Source organism: Sciurus vulgaris (genome assembly GCF_902686455.1).
Source record: "Sciurus vulgaris genome assembly, chromosome: 4".
Classification (NCBI taxonomy): Eukaryota; Metazoa; Chordata; class Mammalia; order Rodentia; family Sciuridae; genus Sciurus; species Sciurus vulgaris.
The window spans coordinates 55014418-55037425 of NC_136464.1; the positions used below are offsets into that span (position 1 = coordinate 55014418).

A 23008-nucleotide genomic window follows, 5' to 3' on the forward strand; every position below is an offset into this window, starting at 1 on the left:
CAATTTAGTAAGACCCTGTCTCAAAAATGAAAAGAAAAGAAAAAAGCATTAGGCACAGCTTAGAGGAATTTATATTGTATGCTTTAGTGAGGTGATGGCTAATTTGCATTATGCTGGAGCTCCCTGAAAACATAAACCCTCCTTGCTTATATTAGACAGATTTTGACGTTTTGATCATTTAGACTTCTGAGTTAGTTTTCTCCCTGTATCAATATGGGAGCAGGGGTAACGTTGCCTCCATCTCCATCTCCAATACTTTTTTTTTTTTTTTTTTTTTTTTTTTTTTGGTGGTGCTGGGGATCGAACCCAGGGCCTTGTGCATGCAAGGCAAGCACTCTACTGACTGAGCTATCTCCCCAACCCTCCAATACTTTTTAAAAAGTATTTGATTTGTAGTTTTTATCCTTCTTTTTTTTTTTTTTTTTTTTTTTTTTTTTTTTTTTTTTTTTGGTGCTGGAGATCAAACACAGGGCCTCACCCATGCTAAGCAAACACAATTGAACTACACTCCTAACCTTTATTTTCTCATTTTTATTTTTCTTAATCCAGTCATTCATTATGATGAGGAAGCAATTATGAGTCACCAAGCTCAATGTAAATTCTGCGTCTTAATTATTATTATTTCTTAACATCTTTTGTATCAGCTACTGCCTTCCAGTTTACCACACCTTTAGGAAATGTCATTACATCAAACCGGGTACTAGGGTTATTGAACAAGCTAAATCTCTGACATGAATGTTGACAAGCCGTCAGCAATGCTAGGGCATAGGGAGTGTGGAAACAGGTTGTGTTTTCACCTAGGGGTAGATCCCAGAGCACTCTCTACAGAAATGACGAGTCAGAGGAAAGCAAACCCATATTCAGGGTAAGAGAAAATAGCAGTTTGCTTTCCTACTGCAATTAGTCCTTGGTTCTTATCTCCTCAAATTGAAGCTTTTATGCTTTTTTCCCCTGTAGTCTTTCTGTTTCCAAAACTCCTGTGATCTCACATAAAAAGAAAAGTGTCCTTGAACTCTGAATAATGGTGAGCCTCTCAAATCTCACAGGAATACATAATGCAAGGCTAGAGGTTTTCATATTACTGAAAGCAGAACTTGTATATAATAAGATCTACTGCTTACTGAAAGAGTTATCTTAAAGGAAAAGTAGCTTTAAATCTTTAACAATATCATGTGAAAACATTTACTTCAAAGAGTGGAATATTAAAAAGCAGTTAATTTTGTCAGAGTTAAAGGCTTCATATTGATTAAGATCTTAAAGAAAATTAACCAATATATTTTATATGATTCAAAATGCCATTTGAGCTAATGTCTGGAAAGCACTTAAATAGGATCTGGCATGTAAATGCTGTGTCAGTGTGGTTACAGATGATGGACTATGGGTGATTTCTTAACCTAGGGAGTTTTTCTAAGTAAGTGTAATATCCCTTTTAGGGCTTATTTTCTTAGAAACTGAACTATTTTTTCTGGCTTCTTTTTGTAACCCTGTAGCTAATGATACACATTTAAACTGAGAAGAAGAAAGTTAACTGGACTGTGAATTTTTCTTGAGATTATTATTCCCTTTATAGACGGAATCTGATTAATTAGGCTTAAATGATCCCATTCTAATTTAAATTCCCAAACATTCAGAGTAGTTAAAAAATCAGCAAACTGGAGGACTTTTTAAAACAAACATAGCTGATGATCTGCCCTTGTGTTCTGAGGATTTAACTATTGCCACTGTTTGGTGGTGAGGAATATATGTTTACATAGTTTGGGGCTTTTTTGTTTGTTTGTTTTCTGGTGGTGGTGGTATTTTGGGATGTTACTGTTTTTGGTTTTGTTTAGTGCAATGTTGGGAATGAAACCTAGGACTGCATCATGCTAGGCACGTTCTCTACTACTGAGCTATGTTCCCAGTCTGTACATCTTAGTATTTTAAATTGTTTCCCTGTTTAAAATATAGGAACTTGCCAGGCACAGTGGTGGAGTGCACCTGCAATCCCAGAGACTCAGAAGGCTGAGGCAAAAGGATCACAAATGTGAGGCCAGCCTGGGCAACTCAGTGAGACCTTGTCTCAAAATAAAAAATAAAGAGAGCTGGGGATGTAGCTCAGTGGTAGAGCACCCCTGGGTTCAATCCCCGGTACCACAAAAAATAATAATAGTAAAAACTGTAGATCAGTATTTAATTACCTTCTTATCTAACCAGGAAGGAGTTCTTAGATATAAACCAGTGAAAGAAGATCTATACATCTGGTTATAATAAAGATTTTGAACTTCCATATGTAAAACAGATTTAAAAAAGATTAGAAGATGAGCAGACAAGGCAAAATGATTTGTAGCATTAACAAAGAGAAAATATTTTTAATTTTATAAGTTAAGATAAATATCAGCCTTCCTGTTTTTTAAAATAGGCAAATAACCTAAGCCAAAAATTCAGAGAAATATAAATGACCAATACACACGTTAGAGAAATGATCACTCTAGTTATCGAAGATAGCATAATTAAAATGAATTACTTTTTTTCCTGTCATAAAGTTGTTTTTAATTATCAAGCTTGATGTTATTAAGGGTACTAAGATTGTAAAGTGACACATCTTTCTGGAAGTTAATTTGGAAAAATGACATTAAGAGCATTAAAGAGATTATATCTACTATTTTTACATCCAGGAGATTATTAAAAAAATAAAAGATCTGACAATACCAAGTACTGGTAAAAATGTAAAGCAGCAAGAACTCTTTCTTATACATGACTGATAAAAATATTGATGTGATTGGCGAAGTGATTGAGTTTGATCTTGAAAAGCTAGCAGTTCTTCTAGATTGATACCCTAGACTCAGAACTCTTGTTCCCTTTTCACCAGGACACTTATGCAAGAATGTTCCTAGTAGGGCTGGGGTCGTAGTTCAGTGGTAGAGTGTGTGCTTAGCTTATGCAGAGCTCTGGGTTCAGTCTCCAGCACCACCAAGAAGAACATTCATGACAGCATTTTTTAAAATTTTATTTTAGTTTGTAAATGGACACAATACCTTTATTTCGTTTGTTTTTATGTGGTGCTGAAGATCAAACCCAGTGCCTCACACATGCTAGGCAAGTGCTTTACCACTAAGCTACCACCCCAGCCCTCATAACAGCATTTTTCTAATAGCAAGTATCTGATGATAATTCAGATATCCATATAGGGAAACTGATAAATAGTGGTATTTTCCAAACGATTGAAATCTGTAATAGAGTAAAAATGAAAGCAGCACAGTTAAGTGTGTCAGTATGGATGAATCATAAAAATATGCTGATTAAATAAAGCAAATTATAGAAGAATACATCTAGGATGCCATTTGTAAAAGAAAGCAAAAGTAGACAGTTAAAAGAAGGAAAAAAGTAAGAGAAAGCCAGGAGTAAGTTTAGTATGAAAAATAAAAAGTAGAGTAAAAATTCCTATTCTTATTAGAAGTGGACTACAGACTTGACTCTAAAGCTTTCCAATAACTGGTATTAAAAAAGAAACATGATTCATGATACCTTTAAAATAAGAATAAATCAACTACTCTGATACTGAGACCTGAAATTTCTCCCCAGATTATCCATGTGGGCAAGTTATTTAATTCTTTCTACTTAACATTACCTTTTCTATAAAATAGATTAATCATAGTACCTGTTATGTATTGTTCTGAGAATTATATAAGGTAAGTTCCTAGGACAGCACCTGACAGGTAATCTGTACTCGGGCACCTACTCATTAGCCATAAGAAATAGCATTCTCAAGACTGTCCTTACAGAAGTCAATATGGAGTAGATATTATTAAGGGATAAGTGGTAAAATATTCCCCCCCTCAGATAGGGAATGTTACCAACAATAGGCCAGAAGTGTTGTGAGTAAATGTTCTAGTGTTTTGTCTGTGTTGATTCAATACATATACACTGACCTCCTGTTATACCAAGTTTTCTGTCTGGTAACTATGGGACGAGTACAGGACTTACTAAGTTGGTGTCATGTACCATCCAACTCTAAGTAGTTTAATCCTGGAATCATTCATGTGTTGAATAATGAATAAAAGTTTTGTATGTACTTTTTCTACTCTTCAAATATGAAAGTGGTATTCTATAAGACTGAATAAAGACTGAGAAAAAGCAATTTTGAAAGGAAGGGGTGCAGTAATAGTAACTGAACTTAATAGTCATGGTAACAAAAACAGCTGAGGCTGTTACCTTCCTGAGAAGTAATAAAAATATTAATTGCAAAATAAGGGAAATATTAATTGCTACATTTTATGCATAATGACTAGATATCAAATCATGCTAATGTCTATACATATATTATCTCATTTAATCCATATGCAACAGTATTTCAAGATCACAAATATCTCTAAGGAAATTTTGAAGATTTGCAGGGGTGGGATGGGGGTAAGCAACTTGCCTGAAGTTACAGCCAGCAAGTATGGGTTCAAGCCAGAATTTGAACCCAAGCCTAAGCACATATTTTTAGTCACTTCAGTGTATTCATTCTTCCGTGGAATAAAACCAAAACTTATCAAACTTTGAAAACCTTTTTCTAGATCTGAAATATTTCCCCTAATACAGTCAGCAAATATATTGATTTTTTTATTATCAGTAATAAATTCATGCATCAGTTTTATTGTCTTCCTATTTGGGACTGTCAGACAGACAAGTTAACTTTTTCTGGGTCTTACCATATGATTGGGACTTATATCATTTAGTCAATTAATTTCATCACCAGTCTGAACTTTATTTAAAAACAGTTTTTTTTAGACAAGGTCTCAGTTTGTAGCTCACGTTAGTCTCAAACTTTTAGGCTCAAGTAATCCTCCTAAGTCAGCCTCTCAAATAGCTGGGACTTACAGGCATATGCCACCACACCCAGTTAAAACAGTTTTTTTAAATGGAAGCAATCTTTGGATTTCAAGTAAAAAAGTCTAGAGTTTAGGCTTGAAGTGTAGCTCAGTGGTAGAGTGCTTGTGTGGCATGCATATCAATCCCCTGTATCATAAAAAAAGAAAAGGAAAAGAAGCTAGTTTGATAGTCTTTAATCCCGTGGTCCAAGTCTCCAATGTTTGTTTTGGCCCTTGCTGAGGACACTGAACTATATCCAAATTGTCTAAGGCAAATTGTAGGCCATCTTCTTCAGCTCGCCAAGGCAACAATATTGGTTTTGACTGTGAAGAAGCCTCTTACATTTAAAGATCAAGAAAATTTAGGTTCCTGGCAATCTGGCTTAGGGATCTCTGATATACCCATCCAATTGCAGAAACACAGATTTCGATTCCAACTCTGAAATATGTACATCATGCTCACTGGGTTAGGTTTACAGTAGAGAGCATTGCCTAATCATTTTTCCTTTTGATGGATCAACATCAGTATCAACAGTATCAACAGTAGCATGGTTAAAATCTCAAAAGCCACATACTGTCAGAGTGAAAAACAGACATGTTCAGCTCAGTGGCCTGAGATCACTATGCAGTCTTGCATCATACAGGTCAGAATCTAGAAAAAGCCTGTCAAGAAATTTATCATTCTGAAATATTTGTATAAGGGAAGAATTTACTCTAGGAGATAGATGAAGTCTCCTGAAAGGTAATTGTATGAAAGAAAGAAGACATGATTGAAGTTCACAATTCTTTTTCCTTTTACTATTTTTTAACCTTAATTTTGGACTTTGTTCATCAGATGTTTTCTTTTCTTCCTGACTTCCCATCTTCCTCAGCTCATTTCATATAGATACGTGTAGACCATCTGTCCTTCCAAAAGGCTATTCCTTCTCTCAACAAGGGGCAGGGATGGGAATGGAGAGACATAGTGTGGATAGAAAGCCAGGAAAAATCTTACAGACAGTTTTTTGGCTTCTCTTTTCTGGCCCTTCTTTGCCTGCTCTGCAGCCCCCTGGGCATCAACAGGGAGACGACAGCTTGTATTCATTTGAGAAAGTGGCAGTGGCACAAAAGGGAAAGTGCTAGGTTGTTCAGCTTTCCTTTAAACACAAAAAAGGGACACAGATGGTGGGCGATGTGCTGGAATGCACACGTTCTGTGCCACAGGAGCAAATAGAATGGAAATTCTTAATTGTCATTGAAGTGGAACATAGGAGGTTCCAACATAAGTGGAACATATGTTTGGCTAAGGAAAATGCAAGCCAATGATTCAGATTGCTTCCAAATATACAACTAGAAGTTTTCTACATTGTGATAATTTTGTCATACCCTGTGTCCTTCTCCAAGGGCTCTCCCTTACCTTGGAGATTGATTGCATGCGAGTGTGCCCACAGGATTGTCAAGGCTTGTGTACTTGGCCCATAGGGCCATGTTATACCTAGCTTGCTGCCCTTGAAAATTTAATCCCAATGAAGGTCCTTGAGATATTACCTTCAGAAATCTCGGTAGGTCTTCAGTTAAAAAACGTTGAATTAATAGGACATTAGTTCATGTCTGTTCCCACACGCAGTTTTGTGGAGAGAAAAAAATTCCCATGGCTCCCTCCAGCCAGGTTGAGAAGCTCAGAAATAGGCTTGGCTATAGCTCAACGTTAGAGTTCTTGCCTAGTATGCACAAGACTCTGAGTTCAATCTGCACCACTGGAAAGAAAAAGAAAAAAAAAAAAAAAAAAACTCAGAAATAAGGCAGCCCTGCCTCAGAAGACCCTACAGATATAAACAGAGGTGCTGCCCAAAATCAAATTTTAGAGCTGAAGTAGTAAGTTTCAAAGTGAGCCATACTACATGGATGAACTGAATTTTATAGTTTTTAAGTCTTTCAGTTCCAACTTCATAATAACAGAATCCATTATCAAAAGCCAAGTCTGAATTTTCAAAAGAACAGTGCTAAAAATGCTAATTTAAACATCAGAATTGTTACTTGGGAATCTCTGCTGGAAATTGTCATTTTTTGCCTTTGAAATATAATAGAGGGGTATCTTTGTCCCTGTGGAGAATAAAGGCCTTTCTATGAGCCTTGAGCAAGCCGCAGCTACCGCCTATATTACAAACGAGAAACATTTCAACGTTAAATCTATCTTGTGGTATAAAGCTGAAAACTCATCTAGTGCAAACAGGGATGTCCCACATCTATGAAACCCTCCAGACAAGGGGAGAATGAAGGCCCTAAATTGTTAAAGCCTAGTCCCAAGATCAGGGGCCTCTGCTTTGTTTCAGAAGGAGTCCAAAGATGCACCCCCAGCTTTTACCCAGGTATCAGACTTCCCTGAAAATCTGATCTCAACATTGCAGAAACTGTCCATTTACAATATTTCGTCAGCCTTCCATTTTGTTTCAGGATGGCAAATTGAACTATAAATCAAACTTAAATTAAATCCTGAAAACTTTTAGTATTGTCAGAAATTAATCAGCTCTGTGGAAGTGATGGTGTGACAAACATGATATATTGAGTGTTTGAGCTGAAAGGGAGGCCTTCACTTAATATTGATGATGTTGATTTCTTTACAAATAGTTTTGCTTCTTACTTAAATGTGATTTAAAAGCCCCATGGCTGTCTTTGTTAATCTAAAACAGCTAGTGCTGTCCTACAAGTTGCATGGGTACTACTGCTTCCAAGCAGGAAACAGTATGGCATTGAGATAGTCTTTGGACCTAGCAGGACTGGGTTTGAATCCCAGCCATGTCACATGTAGCTGCACATTGCCTCAGTTTTCTCATCTGCAATGTGAAATTAATAATAGCTGTTTCATAGAACTATTGGTGATTAAATGAAAGAATGTATAGGTGAATTACCTGGCACATAGTGCATGCTCAGTAAATGGTGATATTATTAAGATACAGTTTTGTGCCGCCTTTATTGCTATAGTCTCATCAATGGGCAAGTAAGATGTGTATCGACTTACCAAATCAGCTAAGAAAATGAGAATTGAAAAAGAATTCACTTTTGACTGTTTACTTCTTTATTTCACGTTTCACGTGTAAATCTCATCTCCCTTCTAGATTCAGGTGAGGTTCCTGAGGACAGAAGCATAATTTTTTCCTTCTTTCCTGTACCCCATAATGATAAGTACAAGTGTTAAACAACTAGAAGACGTTGAGGAAATGCTTGTTGATGTGAACTTACCTAGTGACATCTCAGATCTATGTGTGCTCCTCTCATGAGAACAGATTAGGCTCTGCTGTGTAGAAGTCCAAAAGTTTCCCTGTGACTGCTATTTTCCAATAAAACCATGGAGAAATTTTGCCATCTTCAAATCATTTCTGTCTGATTATTGGACCATATCTAGTCATTTTATTATTTGTTTATAAGTATCATTAACATTGCAGCTGCAACTGAGATAGCTTTCTTGTCTCCACTTTAAATGAAAATTTTATTTTCTGATTATCATTTAGATTAGCTCGAGGTCTTTTATATTTAACATTTTCATCTGCATATTTAAATATATTTAAGAACTGGAGATGTAGCTTAATAGTAAAGTGCTTGCCTACCATGCCCAAGGCCCTGAATTCCATCCCCAGCACTGAAATAAATAAATATATATAATTCATTTATTTTTCAGCAGCTTTTGTGGCAAACAAGTCTGAAGAAAGCATCCTACATTTTATGTATTTTTTTTCCTGAGCTCTATTGATATCCTAACATTCAGTTAACCGTTTTAGGGAAAACTTGAAAATACATTACTTTTATCTGAAATCCTCAAAAATCTGAGTGTACAATAATATAGAATACATATTGAGGAACTGACTTAACTTTACATACATGTCACTGACCAAATTTGTAATAATTAGCTTTTAAGTTCTGAGAAGCAAGGACACAGATAATCTTAATTATTACTAATTATTACTTGTTACTAATAATGGCATTGGTTTGTATAGAGCTTTAAAATCGTGTTTATCCCCACTAGGATGTTCCTGACCTCTGGAAAGTATGAGAGACTGTTGAGTTCTACTTTATCCTTGAGAAAACTGAGGCCCAGGATAAGTCGGGCAACTTCCCTTAAGTCATAGTTAATGACAGTCTGAGCTAAAAACCTGAATCTTCTGTTTCTTAGTAGTTTTTTCAGTTCTTGCAAGCTTTATGCAACTATGTCCCGCTATCTTAACACAATTGATTATTCTACATTCCACATCAAAACACTCACCATTTGACTCCAAGAACATTCTTTCTGTTTCTCTCTCAGTTTGAGCGCCATGATCCTGTGGATGGGAGAATTACTGAGAGGCAATTTGGTGGCATGCTGTTGGCCTACAGTGGGGTGCAGTCCAAAAAGCTGACTGCCATGCAGAAGCAGCTCAAGAAGCATTTCAAAGAAGGAAAGGTAGGTCACTTTGACTGGAGAAAGAAAAGAGGCCATGGGAATACCTGGTTATTGCAAAGATAGCAACATAATAGTGAGAAGATGTCATGAACTAAGGATTACAACTAATTCATCTTTCATACCAAAGATCCAAAGGGAGGGAAGGAGAACCCAAATCTTATTCCCAGTCCCATGATTTCCCACTGGACAGTGATCACCATCTGGCCATGACCAGAAAACTGACCTGGCAATAAAAATGTTCCATGAGAGATTACCAAGGTAATGTGGTATGATAGACATGAAATTTCTTATCACTTTAAAAATTCAATAACAAGGGCTTGAGGTGTGGCTCAGTGGTAGAGTGCTTACCTAGCATGCACATGGTGGAGATCAATCCCCAGTACCACCAAAAAAAAAGAAGAAGAAGAAGAAGAAAGCGCAGCTAAATATTTATTCATTGAGCATAAGAAATAGTATAGCTAGTGCTTGTCCCAGTTTTCTTAGTCTTTTTGTCTTTGTGGAAGAAATCTTGCAAAGTAGCATTGCCTCAAGTTGGTGGAAAGCACTTCTTCTCAGCCAGATTTTTCCTTCTTGTTTTGGATGTTGAAAAACTGAAAGGATCCCTGAACCAGGCTGTGAACTACAACTGAGGACAGGACAGGCCCTGAGGGAAAGCACAAGCTCCTCCAAACTCAGTCCAGCCTGTTGCCACAGCAGGTATTCTTTTAGCTCTGGGTAAACTGATCATTAATGAAAAGTGAGATAGGAAAGTATCTCTCCCAGAGAGTTCTACACTACCTAGTACCTGGCTCATGTCTATAGGAAGTTTTGACTTCAGAAAATTGATTATTTTAAGTGTTCAGATGGATCTTTTAGTCCCTTGCTAAAAGCATAGTGTTTGCATTAGGAAACATTCCCTTTCTTCCAACCAGACTTATTTTCAAAGGTTGATCCACACATCGATTTGATCTTAATTATCTATTGTGATAGGCTAATTCATATTTTATTATGAACTTACATTTTAAAAAGCAATAAATTAGGTGTTGGAGATATCCTTGTAGAAAGAGTATTTTAGCTTTGGCAGGAGTTAATTTAAGACCTGAAGACCTTGCAAAAGAGTTCCAAAATGGAAGGACAAATTTTGTCAAATGATGAAAATCTGGAGTACTAAATTACTTCTGGCCAGAATTTCTAGCCTGTTTTAGAAAAGAGATTAAGATTGATTGTCCTCTTGTGTTGATTAGTTTGTGAACATAGCAATTGACTAAAATGAGAGTTAATGAAGGGCCTTTGCTCCTGAGGTTACCAGGCCATCTCTCTAGCTCCTGAGGTTACCAGGCCATCTCTCTAGGACTATTTCTCATTGAAGGGAAATCACCATCTGCTTTCTAATTGCTTATTTTATTCCATTTTGGATTTGTTAACATGAAAATATAAGTTTTCATTTAACTCACGTTAATCAGTTTCTGTATTGTATGGGATTCTATGTCACCATATCAAACCAGACTAAAAAGACTTAATATTCTAAATGGTGGTGCTCAATAAACATTTGCATGCAACTTTATGACCATGCAATGCTTCACAACCATTTCTCTCTCTCTTCCTCTCTCTCTCTCTCTCTCTCTCTCTCTCTCTCTCTCTGTTTCTCCCCCCCCCAACCCCCCCACCACCTTTCTGGGAATTGAACCCAAGGGCACTTTACTGCTGAGCTACATCCCCAGCCCTTTTTATTTTTTATTTTGACACAGGCTCTCACTAAGTTGCTGAGGCTGGCCTTGAACTTGCAATCCTCCTGCTTCAGCCTCCTAAGCCTCTGGGCTATCTAACTACCTTGTTAGATATCATTGTGCCTTTGAGAATACAGAGGCATAGAAAGAGAAATTAATAACAAACCATCCAGAGTCTTGACTAAAATACAGGGCTTCCTAATCCAGGTCTTGTCCTTTCCATAGCAACATGCTGTTTCTCCTAATCATATTCCTCCTCTTATGCAGTGCTTCTCAACAATAGGATCATCTGGGGATTTTGTAAGAAATGTGGTTGTCAGGACCTTCTTCAATCCTATTAAGTCAAAATCTCAGTGGGTAGTTCCAGGCATCTGTTTCTTAAAGGCTCCCCTAGTTTCATTTATCTTAACCTTTCTCTTCTTTCCTAACCCTCAAGGTCCTGCTCATACCAGAGAAAAGAGTTTATTTCAGAGTTTAATAGAATAAATTATTATCACCAGTTTTGTAGTGATGAGCATGCTGACTTCTAAGGACTTCTCCCCCCCCCCGCCCCTTTTTTTTTTTTGGGGGGGGGGGGGCAGGGGATTGAACCCAGGGCCTTGTGCTTGCAAGGCAAGCACTCTACCAACTGAGCTATATTCCCAGCCCCCAAGTACTTTCTTTCTTCCCATTTATCATAACAATCCTGCTTGGGAAATGAATCCTCATTTTTCAGATGAAAAGTTCTCAACCTTATTTGCCAGAAATCACACACTATCTGAAGAGGTATACAGGATACAAGACCAAGGACTGTCCATAATCATCCTACTAATGATTCTGTTTGTTGCCACTTCCTATTCTCTATGGTTTGAATAAGCACAAGGTTTTAGGGAAGTTAAAAACTGGTGTCAGCAGGCTCCAACCTAAAGCTCTTAGGGAGATAGTTAGAAAAGAAAGTTATGGAAGCAGATGGTGAAGGACCTTAAATCCTAGGCTAAGAAGTTTAAGAGTTTATTCAGTTACCCTGGGAAATCACTGAGATTTTGTGATCAGGAGAGATGAAGATATTAAGAAAATGATGTTTCAGAAAGATTAGATACTTGCAGAAATATGAGCAACAGAAATGGTATAATTTCCCCTGCTGCTAGGCCACAGTTGAAGAGAAGTCTAGTGTTTACAGTAGGGACATGCTTTAGGAAGCAGGAGATTGAACAAAGGTTAGATGATAAGATTGGTGGAGGTATGTTATATAAGGAGGAAGGAAGGAGACTATTTTATCTTTTCAGTGGGCCATAAAGGAAACTTGGGCAATTGCATTGACTCCTAGTGGATGGATTTGCTATAACTGATTTAAAAGACAGAGCCAGGGAATCATCTATTACAGCATGTCCTCCATGGCCTGTCAGCACTGGATAGATACCTAGCTTTACAGTTGACTTCACATGACCAAATTTTCCTTCCCCCTTTTCTCATCTATTCCAACTATATTTTAGTTTTTAAAACAACTTTATTGAGATATAATTTATATACCATAAAAGTCATCTATTTTAGGTGTACAGTTGAGTGGTTCTTAGCAAATGCAGAGTTACGCAGTCATCACTGCCATCCAGTTTCAGAACATTTCCATCACCCCAGAAAGATCCCTCATGCTAGTTTTCAGTCAGTCCTCATTTCTGTCCTAGCCTTAGGCAAACGGAAGTGAGCTTTCAACCTCTGTAGGTTTGCCTGTTATGGACATTTCATATAAATGCAGTCATGCAGTAATGTCGTCTTTTTCCATCTGGCTTCTTTTACTTAGCATAATGTTTCAAGGTTTATCCATGTTGATGTTTATACTAATAGTTTATCTTTTTATTGCTGAGTAGTAAATATAGATATATTGTGCATAGGTATACTACATTTTGTTAATCCATACCAGCTGGTGAACAATTGAATTGTTTCCATTGAAGGACTTTTGTGAATAATGCTGCTATGAACATTTACATACAATGCTTTGCCACTGAGCCACAACCCCAGCCCTATTTATGTTTAACTTTTTAAACTGCCAAACTGTTTTCAAAAATGATTCTACCATTTTACTTTTCCACCTGAATGTATGAAAATTCCAGTTTCTCCACATCCTCAGCAACACTTGTTATTGTCCCTTTTTTGGCGGGGGGAGGTGCAGGGGGTACCGGGGATTGAACTCAGGGGCACTCAGTCACTGAGCCACATCTCTAGCCCTGTTCTATATTTTATTTAGAGATAGGGTCTCACTGAGTTGCTTAGTACCTTGGCTGTTGCTGAGGCTGACTTTGAACTCATGATCCTCCTGCCTTAGCCTCCTGAGCCTTAGGGATCACAGGCATGTGCCGCTGCTCCTGGCTTGTCTCTCTTTTTCATTACCATCATTCTAATAGGTGTGGTATATCATTGTGGTTTTAATTTGCATTTTCCCAGTGACCAATGATGTTGAGAATCATTTCATGTCCTAATCAGCCATATCAGCCATTCATCTATCTTGTCTAGTAAAATATCTATTCAAAACTTTTTTTTCTCCTTTTTTGCCATGCTGGGGATAGAACTCTGGGCCTTGCCCTTGCTAGGTAAGTGCTCTACCACTGAGCTACACCCCTAGTCTCAAATCTTCTTTTAAATCAAGTTATTGGTCTTCTCATTAGGTTGTAAGAATTCTGTTTTTATTATTTTTAAAAATGTGTTCTAATCAGTTATACATGACAGTAGAATGTGTTTTAATACCTTGTACACAATGGAGCACAACTCCTCATTCCTCTGGCTGTACATGGTGCAAAGGCAATTAGTCATGTAATCATACTTGTATATAGGGTGATAATGTCCATCTCATTCCACCATTGTTCCCATCTCACACCCCTCCCCTCCCCTCACTCTCCTCTGTCCAATTCAAAGTTCCCCCGTTCTTCCCTACTCCCACAGCACACACACCAATTATGGAGCACCATCTAACCATCAAGGAAAACATTTGGCCTTTGGATTTGGGGGTTTGGCTTATTTTGCTTAGCGTGATATTCTAGGTATAAGTCTATAAAATGAGTGATTTGCAAATATTTTCTCCCAGTCTGTGATTTGTCTGTTTTCTCAGTATTTTGAAGCACAAATTTTTAAAATTTTGATGAAGTCTAATTTATCAATTTTTTTTCTTTTATGGATTGTACTGTAGGTGTGTTATGTAAGAGTTCTTGGTTCATTCAATATTGTGAAGATTTTCTCCTGTTTTCTTCTAAAATTTTGTCAACTGCTTTTAGTTTTGAAAGAGTTCACTTAACAACTTCTTAATGTTAAGTTCATTTTTATACAACTTAAAGAAGTGCCTCTACTATCTGCAAACTGCCATTAATCTCATCTTTTTAAATCACTAGAGCCCAGTTTCATCTAAGTCCATCTTTCCAAAGGTAGATAGATAATTATTTGTTGAGCAGTTGCCCACAGGAGAAGATAACTCTTTCATTGCTTATATCCCCTACCTTCCTCGTGTCAGTAAAAACCCTCTGTTGCCAAACCTAAGAGGATAGTTCCTTTTAACTACTATGTCTGCAGTTTACATCACCTGCCAGCAAATTATACATAAGCTATAGTAGCCTTGTAGTCTGAACAACCCAACTTGCAGCAAGCATGTCCTTTCAATTTTCATTTTAACATCCAAAAAGCTCACGTTATAGTCTTACCCTAGTTTTTTTTCTAATGGTCCTCTGGATTTTTACTAAAATAGTTACCAAGAAATAAGAATTTTGAAACTGGCATCATCTTTTCTTTAAGGAGGCCTATCTATTTAAATTATAAGCACCATAAAATCAAAGCCCATATCCAATGCAATTTTATTTCTCTCACTGTTCTTGGCATAGTGCTGAGTGGTTAGTAAATGCTCAATAAATATTTTTTATTATATCTATATAATAAAGTTCAAGTATTATATATTTAGATTTAATAGTGACATAATGTGATTTGTATTCCACTGTTTTTCTTAGTCATCAAATGATAGCCACTCAATTCAGATTGTTCTCTCTGTTCCCAAATAATTCTCAGCATAAGTAGTCTAGTCAGGAACTATAGTATTTAATGTTTCACAAAAAAAATGGCTAGCAAACATTAGAAGTTGTTTTTCAAAGTGAGAAATACTTCCTCTACCATGTCTTTTCTGTTTTAGGAATTTGGGGGCAGTGGGCACGGGGTACTGGGATTGAACCTAGAGGTATTTAATCACTGAGCCACATCCTCAGCCTTTGTTTTTTGTTTTTTTTTTTTTTTTTTGAGACAGGGTCTTGCTTAGTTGCTTAGGGCCACTCTAAATTACTGAGGCTAGCCTCAAACTTGTGATCCTCCTGCCTCAACCTCCTAGATTGCTGGGATTACAGGCATGCACCACCATGCCTGGTGAGTTATTGTTTAATGGGTAAGGAGTTCCCGTTTGGAAAGTTCCAGTTTCTGGAGATGGATGGTGGTGATGGCTGCCCACTACTGTGAATATACTTAATGCCACTGAATTGTACACTTAAAATGGTTTAAGTGGTAACTTTTGCTTATCTTAACACATACACAAGACATGCTAAACCTTCTTTACTATTCTTATTCAAGTATGGATTTATTTAGGGGATGACATAGAGGACAGAGTTATTAAAAGGATTTTTGAAGTTAAAAAGGCTAATATAAAATTCCTTAAACAGGCTGGGCATGGTGGCACACTCCTGTAATCCCAGTGATTCGGGAGGTTGAGGCAGGAGTTTCACAAGGTCAAGGCCAGCCTCAGCAATTTAGTGAGGCTCTAAGCAACTAAATGAGAACCTGTCTCAAAATAAAAAATATGAAGAGCCAGGCACAATGGTACACGCCTGTAATCCCAGCAGCTCAGGAGACTGAGGCAGGAAGATTAAGAGTTCAAAGCCAGCCCCAGCAAAATCAAGGTGCTAAGCAATTCAGTGAGACCCTGTCTCTAAATAAAATACAAAATAGGGCTGGCGATGTGGCTCAGTGGTTATGGGTTCAATTCCTGGTGCCAAAAAATAAAAACAATAACTCCCCATTCGCTGTCTCACCAGCCCCTAGCAACCACCATTCTACTTTCTGTCTCTATGAATTCTAGGTACTTCATGTAAGTATAACCATGGTATTTTACCCTTTGGTGACTGGCTTATTTCACTTGGCATAATGTCTTCAAGGCCCATCCACGTTGTAGCATGTGATACACACACACACACACAGGATGTTGTTTATCCGTTTATCACCAGTGGACACTTGGGTTGCTTTCATTTGTGTGCATATCTTTTGGTGGAGGGGAAAGGATAATGGTGCCGATGTACCCCTCTGTAAGCAGTGATGATTGTAGAACCTGTGCTCTAGTGACCTCCTCTGTGGGGTTCATTCTAGCCAAGTGCTTACATTGAGTACCATAATACAGCATCCATAAAAGCAGTGTGTCCTAGCTCTGGGCACTACACATCACAGTCAGGAAATGATCTCAAGGTATAAAATGTAGACCTTGCATTTCACTGTCAAAAATTGTGGCATTTGGTACATAGTAGGTACTCCATAAATATTTGAATGCATGAATACAGATGCACTATTGCCAGAGTGCGTACTATATAATTTCATTCATAAAGTTCAAAAGTAGATAAAATTAAACTGTTTCTGTTTAAGGATGCATAAATAGGTGGCATGCTATTTAGAGGGGGGAAAAAAGGTAAGGAAATGAATCTTCTAAAAGTCATAATAGGGTTGTACTGGGCATGCAAGATAGGGGTAGAACTTATGATTGGGAAGGGGCACTTTGTAGGGAGGGAAAGAGGCTTCCAGAATACTGACAACAATTGTCTTTTCCTTGACCTGAATGGAAATTCTTTGAGTGTTCATTTTACAACAATTTGTTAAGTTGTAATTTTGTATTTTATGCACTTTTCAATATGGTCATCATGTTTTACAATAATAATTTTAAGTTCTCTGATTCTCAGGATGAAAAATTATAAAAGTTCATGTAACATAATTGTATTTACCATATTTTAGCTCTCTATTTGATAAAATGAAAGATATAGCCATCCTAGTTTGGAGAGTACCAGGAAAGAACTATGGATTGTGTGCATTAAGGTTACCTTCTTACTGAGTTCCTGATGCGGTTTCCTGGCCTCTATGGTTTAGGGAAATGGAAATTCAAAGAGAAGCAGCATTAAGTAGAAGCTAGTCAACATCTGCCATCCATTAAAGACCTGAGGCTTCATTAAAAATGTCTTCAACATTCCCCAGTGTTTCCACTTCTTGGAACTGTTTTCATTTCCATCACAGCTTGGTATGTGAGAAATGAGGAAAAGGCAAATGGGACAGTTCTTCCTCCTGTAAAGGAACTCCCAGTAGCTATTTATACAACTACTTTCACCTGAGCCATCATAGAAAGGAGAATTAAGAGGCTGGGGATGTTGCTCAGTGGCAGAGCACCGGCCTACCATGTTCAATCCCCAGCACTACAAGGGGAAAAAAAAATAGAGTTAAGATGAGCAAACTTTGAACAGATTTTGAAAAGAATTATATTTCATTAGTAGCTTCTAAATTGAAATAATGAACAGCTTCCCCAGTGCTTGGGTTTTGCTAAATACTGAAATCATCCCTTATACATTGCTAACTTTGGTGATTCTTTAATTAGCTTAAGCCTCAGAAAGCTTAGCTGGCTTGCGAGCAACTATTCAAATGAAAGTCCTGGCTCTGATATTACTTCTTAAGATGTATAACAGATCAAGTGGCTACAGCCCACTTAGGAAGTGTCATAATAGATAGTGTGACTAACTGGAAAGCATAGTTAGAAATATTTTAATTAAAGATACCCAGCCAACACCGCAAGCAGCTTTATGTCACATTTTATGTGAGGGGAAGCAATTAGCTAGTTGACTTTTTTCAGGGTTAGAGTCTAAAATTTTGTTCCCCTATTATGTACAAATTTGACATTTCTTGACTAATAATTTATTCAGTCTCTGATGACATGAGCACAGATGTCTGCCTTAAAGCCATGAATAGCTGCCTAGCTTTCTGCTATGTGCTGCTTTTTACTTCAGGTCCTGTCTTACCTTGCTGTCTCTCCTTGTAGGGTCTGACGTTTCAAGAGGTGGAGAACTTCTTTACTTTCCTAAAGAATATTAATGATGTGGACACTGCATTGAGCTTTTACCATATGGCTGGAGCATCTCTTGATAAAGGTAATTAAACCCAAAAGTTTTCTCTTGAAAGTATAATTGTCGAATCTGCAATCTACTAGGTGACTGCCCCTCCTTAGCAATAAAATGCCAGATTTTCTTAACATTGTCTTTTGATTCATTTTGTTTTGTTGGCACTATATAAGCCTTGCATTTCACCTTGAGATGCCAAGCTCAGCAAATACATTTCATTGTGTGGAATGCTGTAGTCAGGGCAGATGCCCATCTTTAAATGATTAGCCTTGAAAATAGGCATTTAAGCAGAAGCACAATGCATGAAACTGCAGAACTTCTCTCATCTGAGCTGGAGTCACAGCATACATAATGAGAAGCTAAAGTCATTCTGCAATTCAGTTTATGTCTTTGATGAGAAGGAGTGATTGGTTTATTTCTTATATTAAAGATTCTAAAGATAAAATCATGACTCAAAATAGGACCCCCTGTTGGCTTATTTCATATAGATTCAGTTACAATTTATACAGGCAGTGTGAAAGAGTAGAGAAATTGAAATCACAATTTTTCCTTTTATATTTTATTGTGACATTTTTCAAACTTTCAGAGCAGTCAGGATAATTATTTAAAGAATATCCTTATATCCAGTTCGATTAACATTTTATTCTATTGGCTTGATCATGTATCCATGCATATCTTCATCCCTCTAGATATGCATCAGTCTTTTATTTTTTGATACAAAGTAGGTATAAGAATGCTTCACTCCTATTAACGCAGGTTCAGTGCTTGTTAAAATTCCTTCTTGCCCCTTCACAGTCAGTTCTGCCCTCACTTACCAAGAGGCAACCTTTATTCTATGTATTTTCCCACCATAGATTAATATTGCTTGTTCTAGAACGTCATACAGTATACACTCCTGCAATTTCTCTCAATGTTTTTAAGCTCCATCTATGTCATTGTACATATCAGTAGTTAAATCCTTTTTTTATGAGGGGTAGTAATCCATTAACCACAGTTCATCGTTCTTCTCTCTCTGGACACTTTGACTGTTCCTGTGTTTTTTTTTGTTTTGTTTTGTTTTGTTTTTTTGTTTTTTTGTTTTGCAGTGCTGGGGTTTGAACCCAGGGCCTTGTGCTTCCAAGGCAAGCACTCTACCAACTGAGCTACGCCCCCCGCCCATTCCCAGTTTTTGACGATATTCATTATATAAAGCTGTTTTGAGCATTCTTGCACAGGTTTTTTTGAGAACATGTATTTTCATTTGTCCTGGGTAAATACCTGCCTATAAGTGGAATTGCTGGGTACAAGGGCAGGTAACTATTTAGTCTGTATAAAATGAAAACATGGCTGTCTAGTTCACCTTCACCATTGATTGAAAAGGTGCTCCATTGGTTTTCTTTGACAGATTTCACAAAAATCAAATGACCATTTAAATGTGAATCTATGTCAGGACTCTATATTCTCCAACATTTATCCATGTGTCTCTCGGTACATCCACTTGATTACTGTAACTTTATAGAAAGTGTTGAGGTGTCTTGTAAACACTCTCAACCTCATTCTTCCTTTTCCAGATTGCTGTGGGTATTCTAGGTTCCTTTGTATTACCATATAAATTTAAAAATCAGCTGGTCACTTTCTGTGATATGAAAAGTTTTTAGTCTTTAGTTTTAGTTTTTAGTTTTTTAGTATTTTCTCAAATTTTATGTATACTGAAATGAATAGCTCAATGTATAGCTCAATGGTAGAGCACTTGCCTAGCATGCATGGAGGCCCTGGGTTTGATTCCCACCACCACAAAAATAAAAGAAAGAAAGAAAAGAACTTGTGTAAGATTCACGTTCTTTCTTTCTGAATTATTTGGTAGAATTCACCAGTGAAACTATCGGTGCCTAAAGTTTTTCTTCTGGGAAGGTTTTATCATTTAATTCTTTTTTTAAATATTCTTTTTAGTTATAGATGGACAAAATACCTTTATTTTATTTGTTTTTATGTGGTGCTGAGGATGGAATCCAGTTCCTCACATGCTCCAGGCAAGCCACCACTGAACTACAACCCTAGGCCCTTAATTCTTTAATAAATATGTAGGTCTTCAGAGTTTGTATTTTATCTTGTGTGAATGTTTCAAGTTGTGGTTTTGGGGTTTTTTGTTACTTGTTTGTTTGTTTGTTTGTTTGGTGTAGGGGTGGAGGGGAGGATACTTGAAATTGAACCTAGGGATGCTTTACCACTAACTGCATCCCCAGTCTTAGTGAGAAAGGGTCTCACTAAGTTGCTTTGGTCCTCACTAAGTTGCTAAGGCTCACCTCAAACTTGAGATCCTTCTGCTTCAACCTCCTGACTTGCTGGAATTACAGGGATGTACCACCGTGCCTGGATGTGTCTTTTTTGTTTGTTTGTTTTTGCAAAGCTGGGAATTTCCTTCCTTCTGCTTTATTTCAGCATGAATTATTTTGTTTTCCTTTTTATAGCTGTTTAAGATAGAACCTTAACCTACATTTTCTAAGATAAGCCTTAAAGGTATAAATTTCTCTCCCTCCTAAACACTGTTTTTATCTATATCCCACAAACTTGGATGTGTTTATATTTTTATCATCCTATTTAAAATATCTTCTGATTTTCCTTGTAATTTCTCTGGTGTACTCATGATTATCTAAAGGTATGTTAACTTGCAAATATTTGGGGGATTTTTTTCCCCAGATACATTGTAATTTAATTTCATTGTGGCCAGAGAACATATTCTGTAAAATTTCATTTCCTTAAGGTTTATTGAGATTTGTTTAATGGCTCAGAATATGGTCAGGTTTTTTTTTTTTTTTTTTTTTTTATTAAGAATGTTCTCCCTTTATCTTTCATGATACAGCTGCTGAAGTCTGTTTTGCCTGACATAATAGCATAATTACCTTAAGTGCAGATTGTTTGCATAATATATATTTTTCTATTTAAGTTCAGCCTATCTTTAAAGTATATCTCTTCTAGATGGCATATAGTTGGGTCTAGTGGCCTTTAGCACTTAATATTTTAGTGGCTTCTCCAGAAATTATATTATAACTTTTCATGGTTTACTTAGAGTTAATATTGGGAACCACTCCAAGTAAAATATAAGAATCCTGAAGTCTTACAGTTCTACTTATCACACTCTTTTATGCTGTAGCTGTCATTTATATTTTATCTGTGTATATTATAATCTCTAATACAATGTGAGGGCTTTTGCTTTCAACAGTTTTATATATATATATATATATATATATTTTTTTTTTTTTTTTTTTTTTTGGTGGTGCTAGGGATTGAACCCAGGGCCTTGTGCTTGCACGGCTAGCACTCTACCAACTGAGCTATCTCCCCACCCCAATAGTTATATTTTTAAGAAATTAAGAGAAAAGATTGTCTTTAATATTTATGCACGTATTTACCATTTTGAGTGCTTTTCATTTATTACTGAATATTCAAATTTTTAATCTGTTCTGAAGAAAGCCTGAAGAACTTTATCATTTGGGGCAGTGCAGATCTATTAGCAATAAATTCTCTTCATTTTTGGTTTATATGAATATGTCTTTATTTCAGCATTAGGTACTGAGTAAATATTTTTAAATCTCTCCAAAGCACTGACAGGTTTTTTAAGCATAGTCTTCCCTATTCAGCATTTTTAAATGAATTCCTTAAGATTTTCTGATAGAAGATCATGGCTTTTAATTATATGTGAAATCTAAAAGAAGTCCAGTTTGCCAGGCGCGGTGGCACACGCCTATAATCCCAGTGGCTCAGGAGGCTGAGGCAGGAGGATCATGAGTTCAAAGCCAGCCTCAGCAAAAGCGAGGTGCGACCCTGTCTCTAAATAAAATACAAAATATTTTGGGTTGTGGCTCAGTGGTTGAGTGCTCCTGAGTTCAATCCCCGGTACTACCCTCCCCCCACCAAAAAAAATGTCCCACTCACAAAAGCAATGTTAGAATGATGGTTGCCTGGGGCTTCAGGAGTGTTGTAAATGGGGAGACACTGATCAAAGGGTACAAAGTTTTAGTGATTCCGGATTAATTAATTGTAGAGAGCTAATGTATTAAATCATTACTAAAATTAGTAATATTGTATTATATACTTGGAGTTTACCAAGAGAGTCAATCTTAAGTGTTTCTTACCACATGTGTACACAAAAAGGTAAACATGTGAAGTGATGGAAATGTTCATTAGCTTGACTGGTAATTATTTCACAGTTTATACATATTAAAACATGTTGGAACTGGGGATATAGCTCAGTGGTACAGTACTTGCCTAGTATGCCTGAAGCCCTGAATTCAATCTGCAGTACTGCATAAAATCAAAATTACATTCTATACCTTAAATATAATTTTTATTTATTAATTATGCCTCTATGAAGCTGGAGAAAATTAAGATTATTCCATCCTCAGTATAATTTCACTTTGTACTTTCTAACCCAGATGGCTTTAATTTCATTTTATTGATTCACAAACATTTTTAAAATAGCATTTGTTTAAAATACTATCTCCTCTGAACATTGTAGAATCTTTTAGAGAAAAAAAGTGATGTGTAGATTAAGGGGGAGGCATTACCAGGTCCTTTCTCCACAATAGCCTGATTATGCTCTGTTTCACAAAACAGGATTAGACAGCATCTTCAGATTCAAAAATTTAAGAATTGAAGTCATCCATTTCTATTAAAATAGAATTAATAAGCTTTTCTTTACTTTTTATACTTTTTTTTTTTTTTTGGAAGAGCCCAACTAAAGCCAACAGCACTACTTTAAAGAACAGCTATATAGGATGAATCACTATTTGTGTTAAAATTATAGGGTGTACAAAATAGAATGATTCAGGGTAGTGGTAGCAAAGAGAAATGCAACCTAGTGATTAAAAAAAAAAAAAAAAAAGGGAAAGTGTTTCTGAATTAGGCCATTTACTGAAACATTTAGTTTCCACATACTCC

At 36.7% G+C, this 23008-nt stretch overlaps 1 protein-coding gene across 3 annotated transcripts in view; it reads left to right on the top strand.

Moving 5' to 3' along the window:
- Positions 1-23008, top strand: part of MICU1 (mitochondrial calcium uptake 1) — a 204393-nt gene that overhangs the window by 156049 nt on the left and 25336 nt on the right. For all 3 annotated transcript variants that reach the window (XM_079137084.1, XM_079137086.1, XM_079137085.1), the window contains 2 exons: positions 9109-9246; positions 18013-18121. In XM_079137084.1, coding sequence (XP_078993210.1) covers positions 9109-9246; positions 18013-18121 — 247 coding nt within the window. The remainder of the gene's footprint in view (positions 1-9108; positions 9247-18012; positions 18122-23008) is intronic.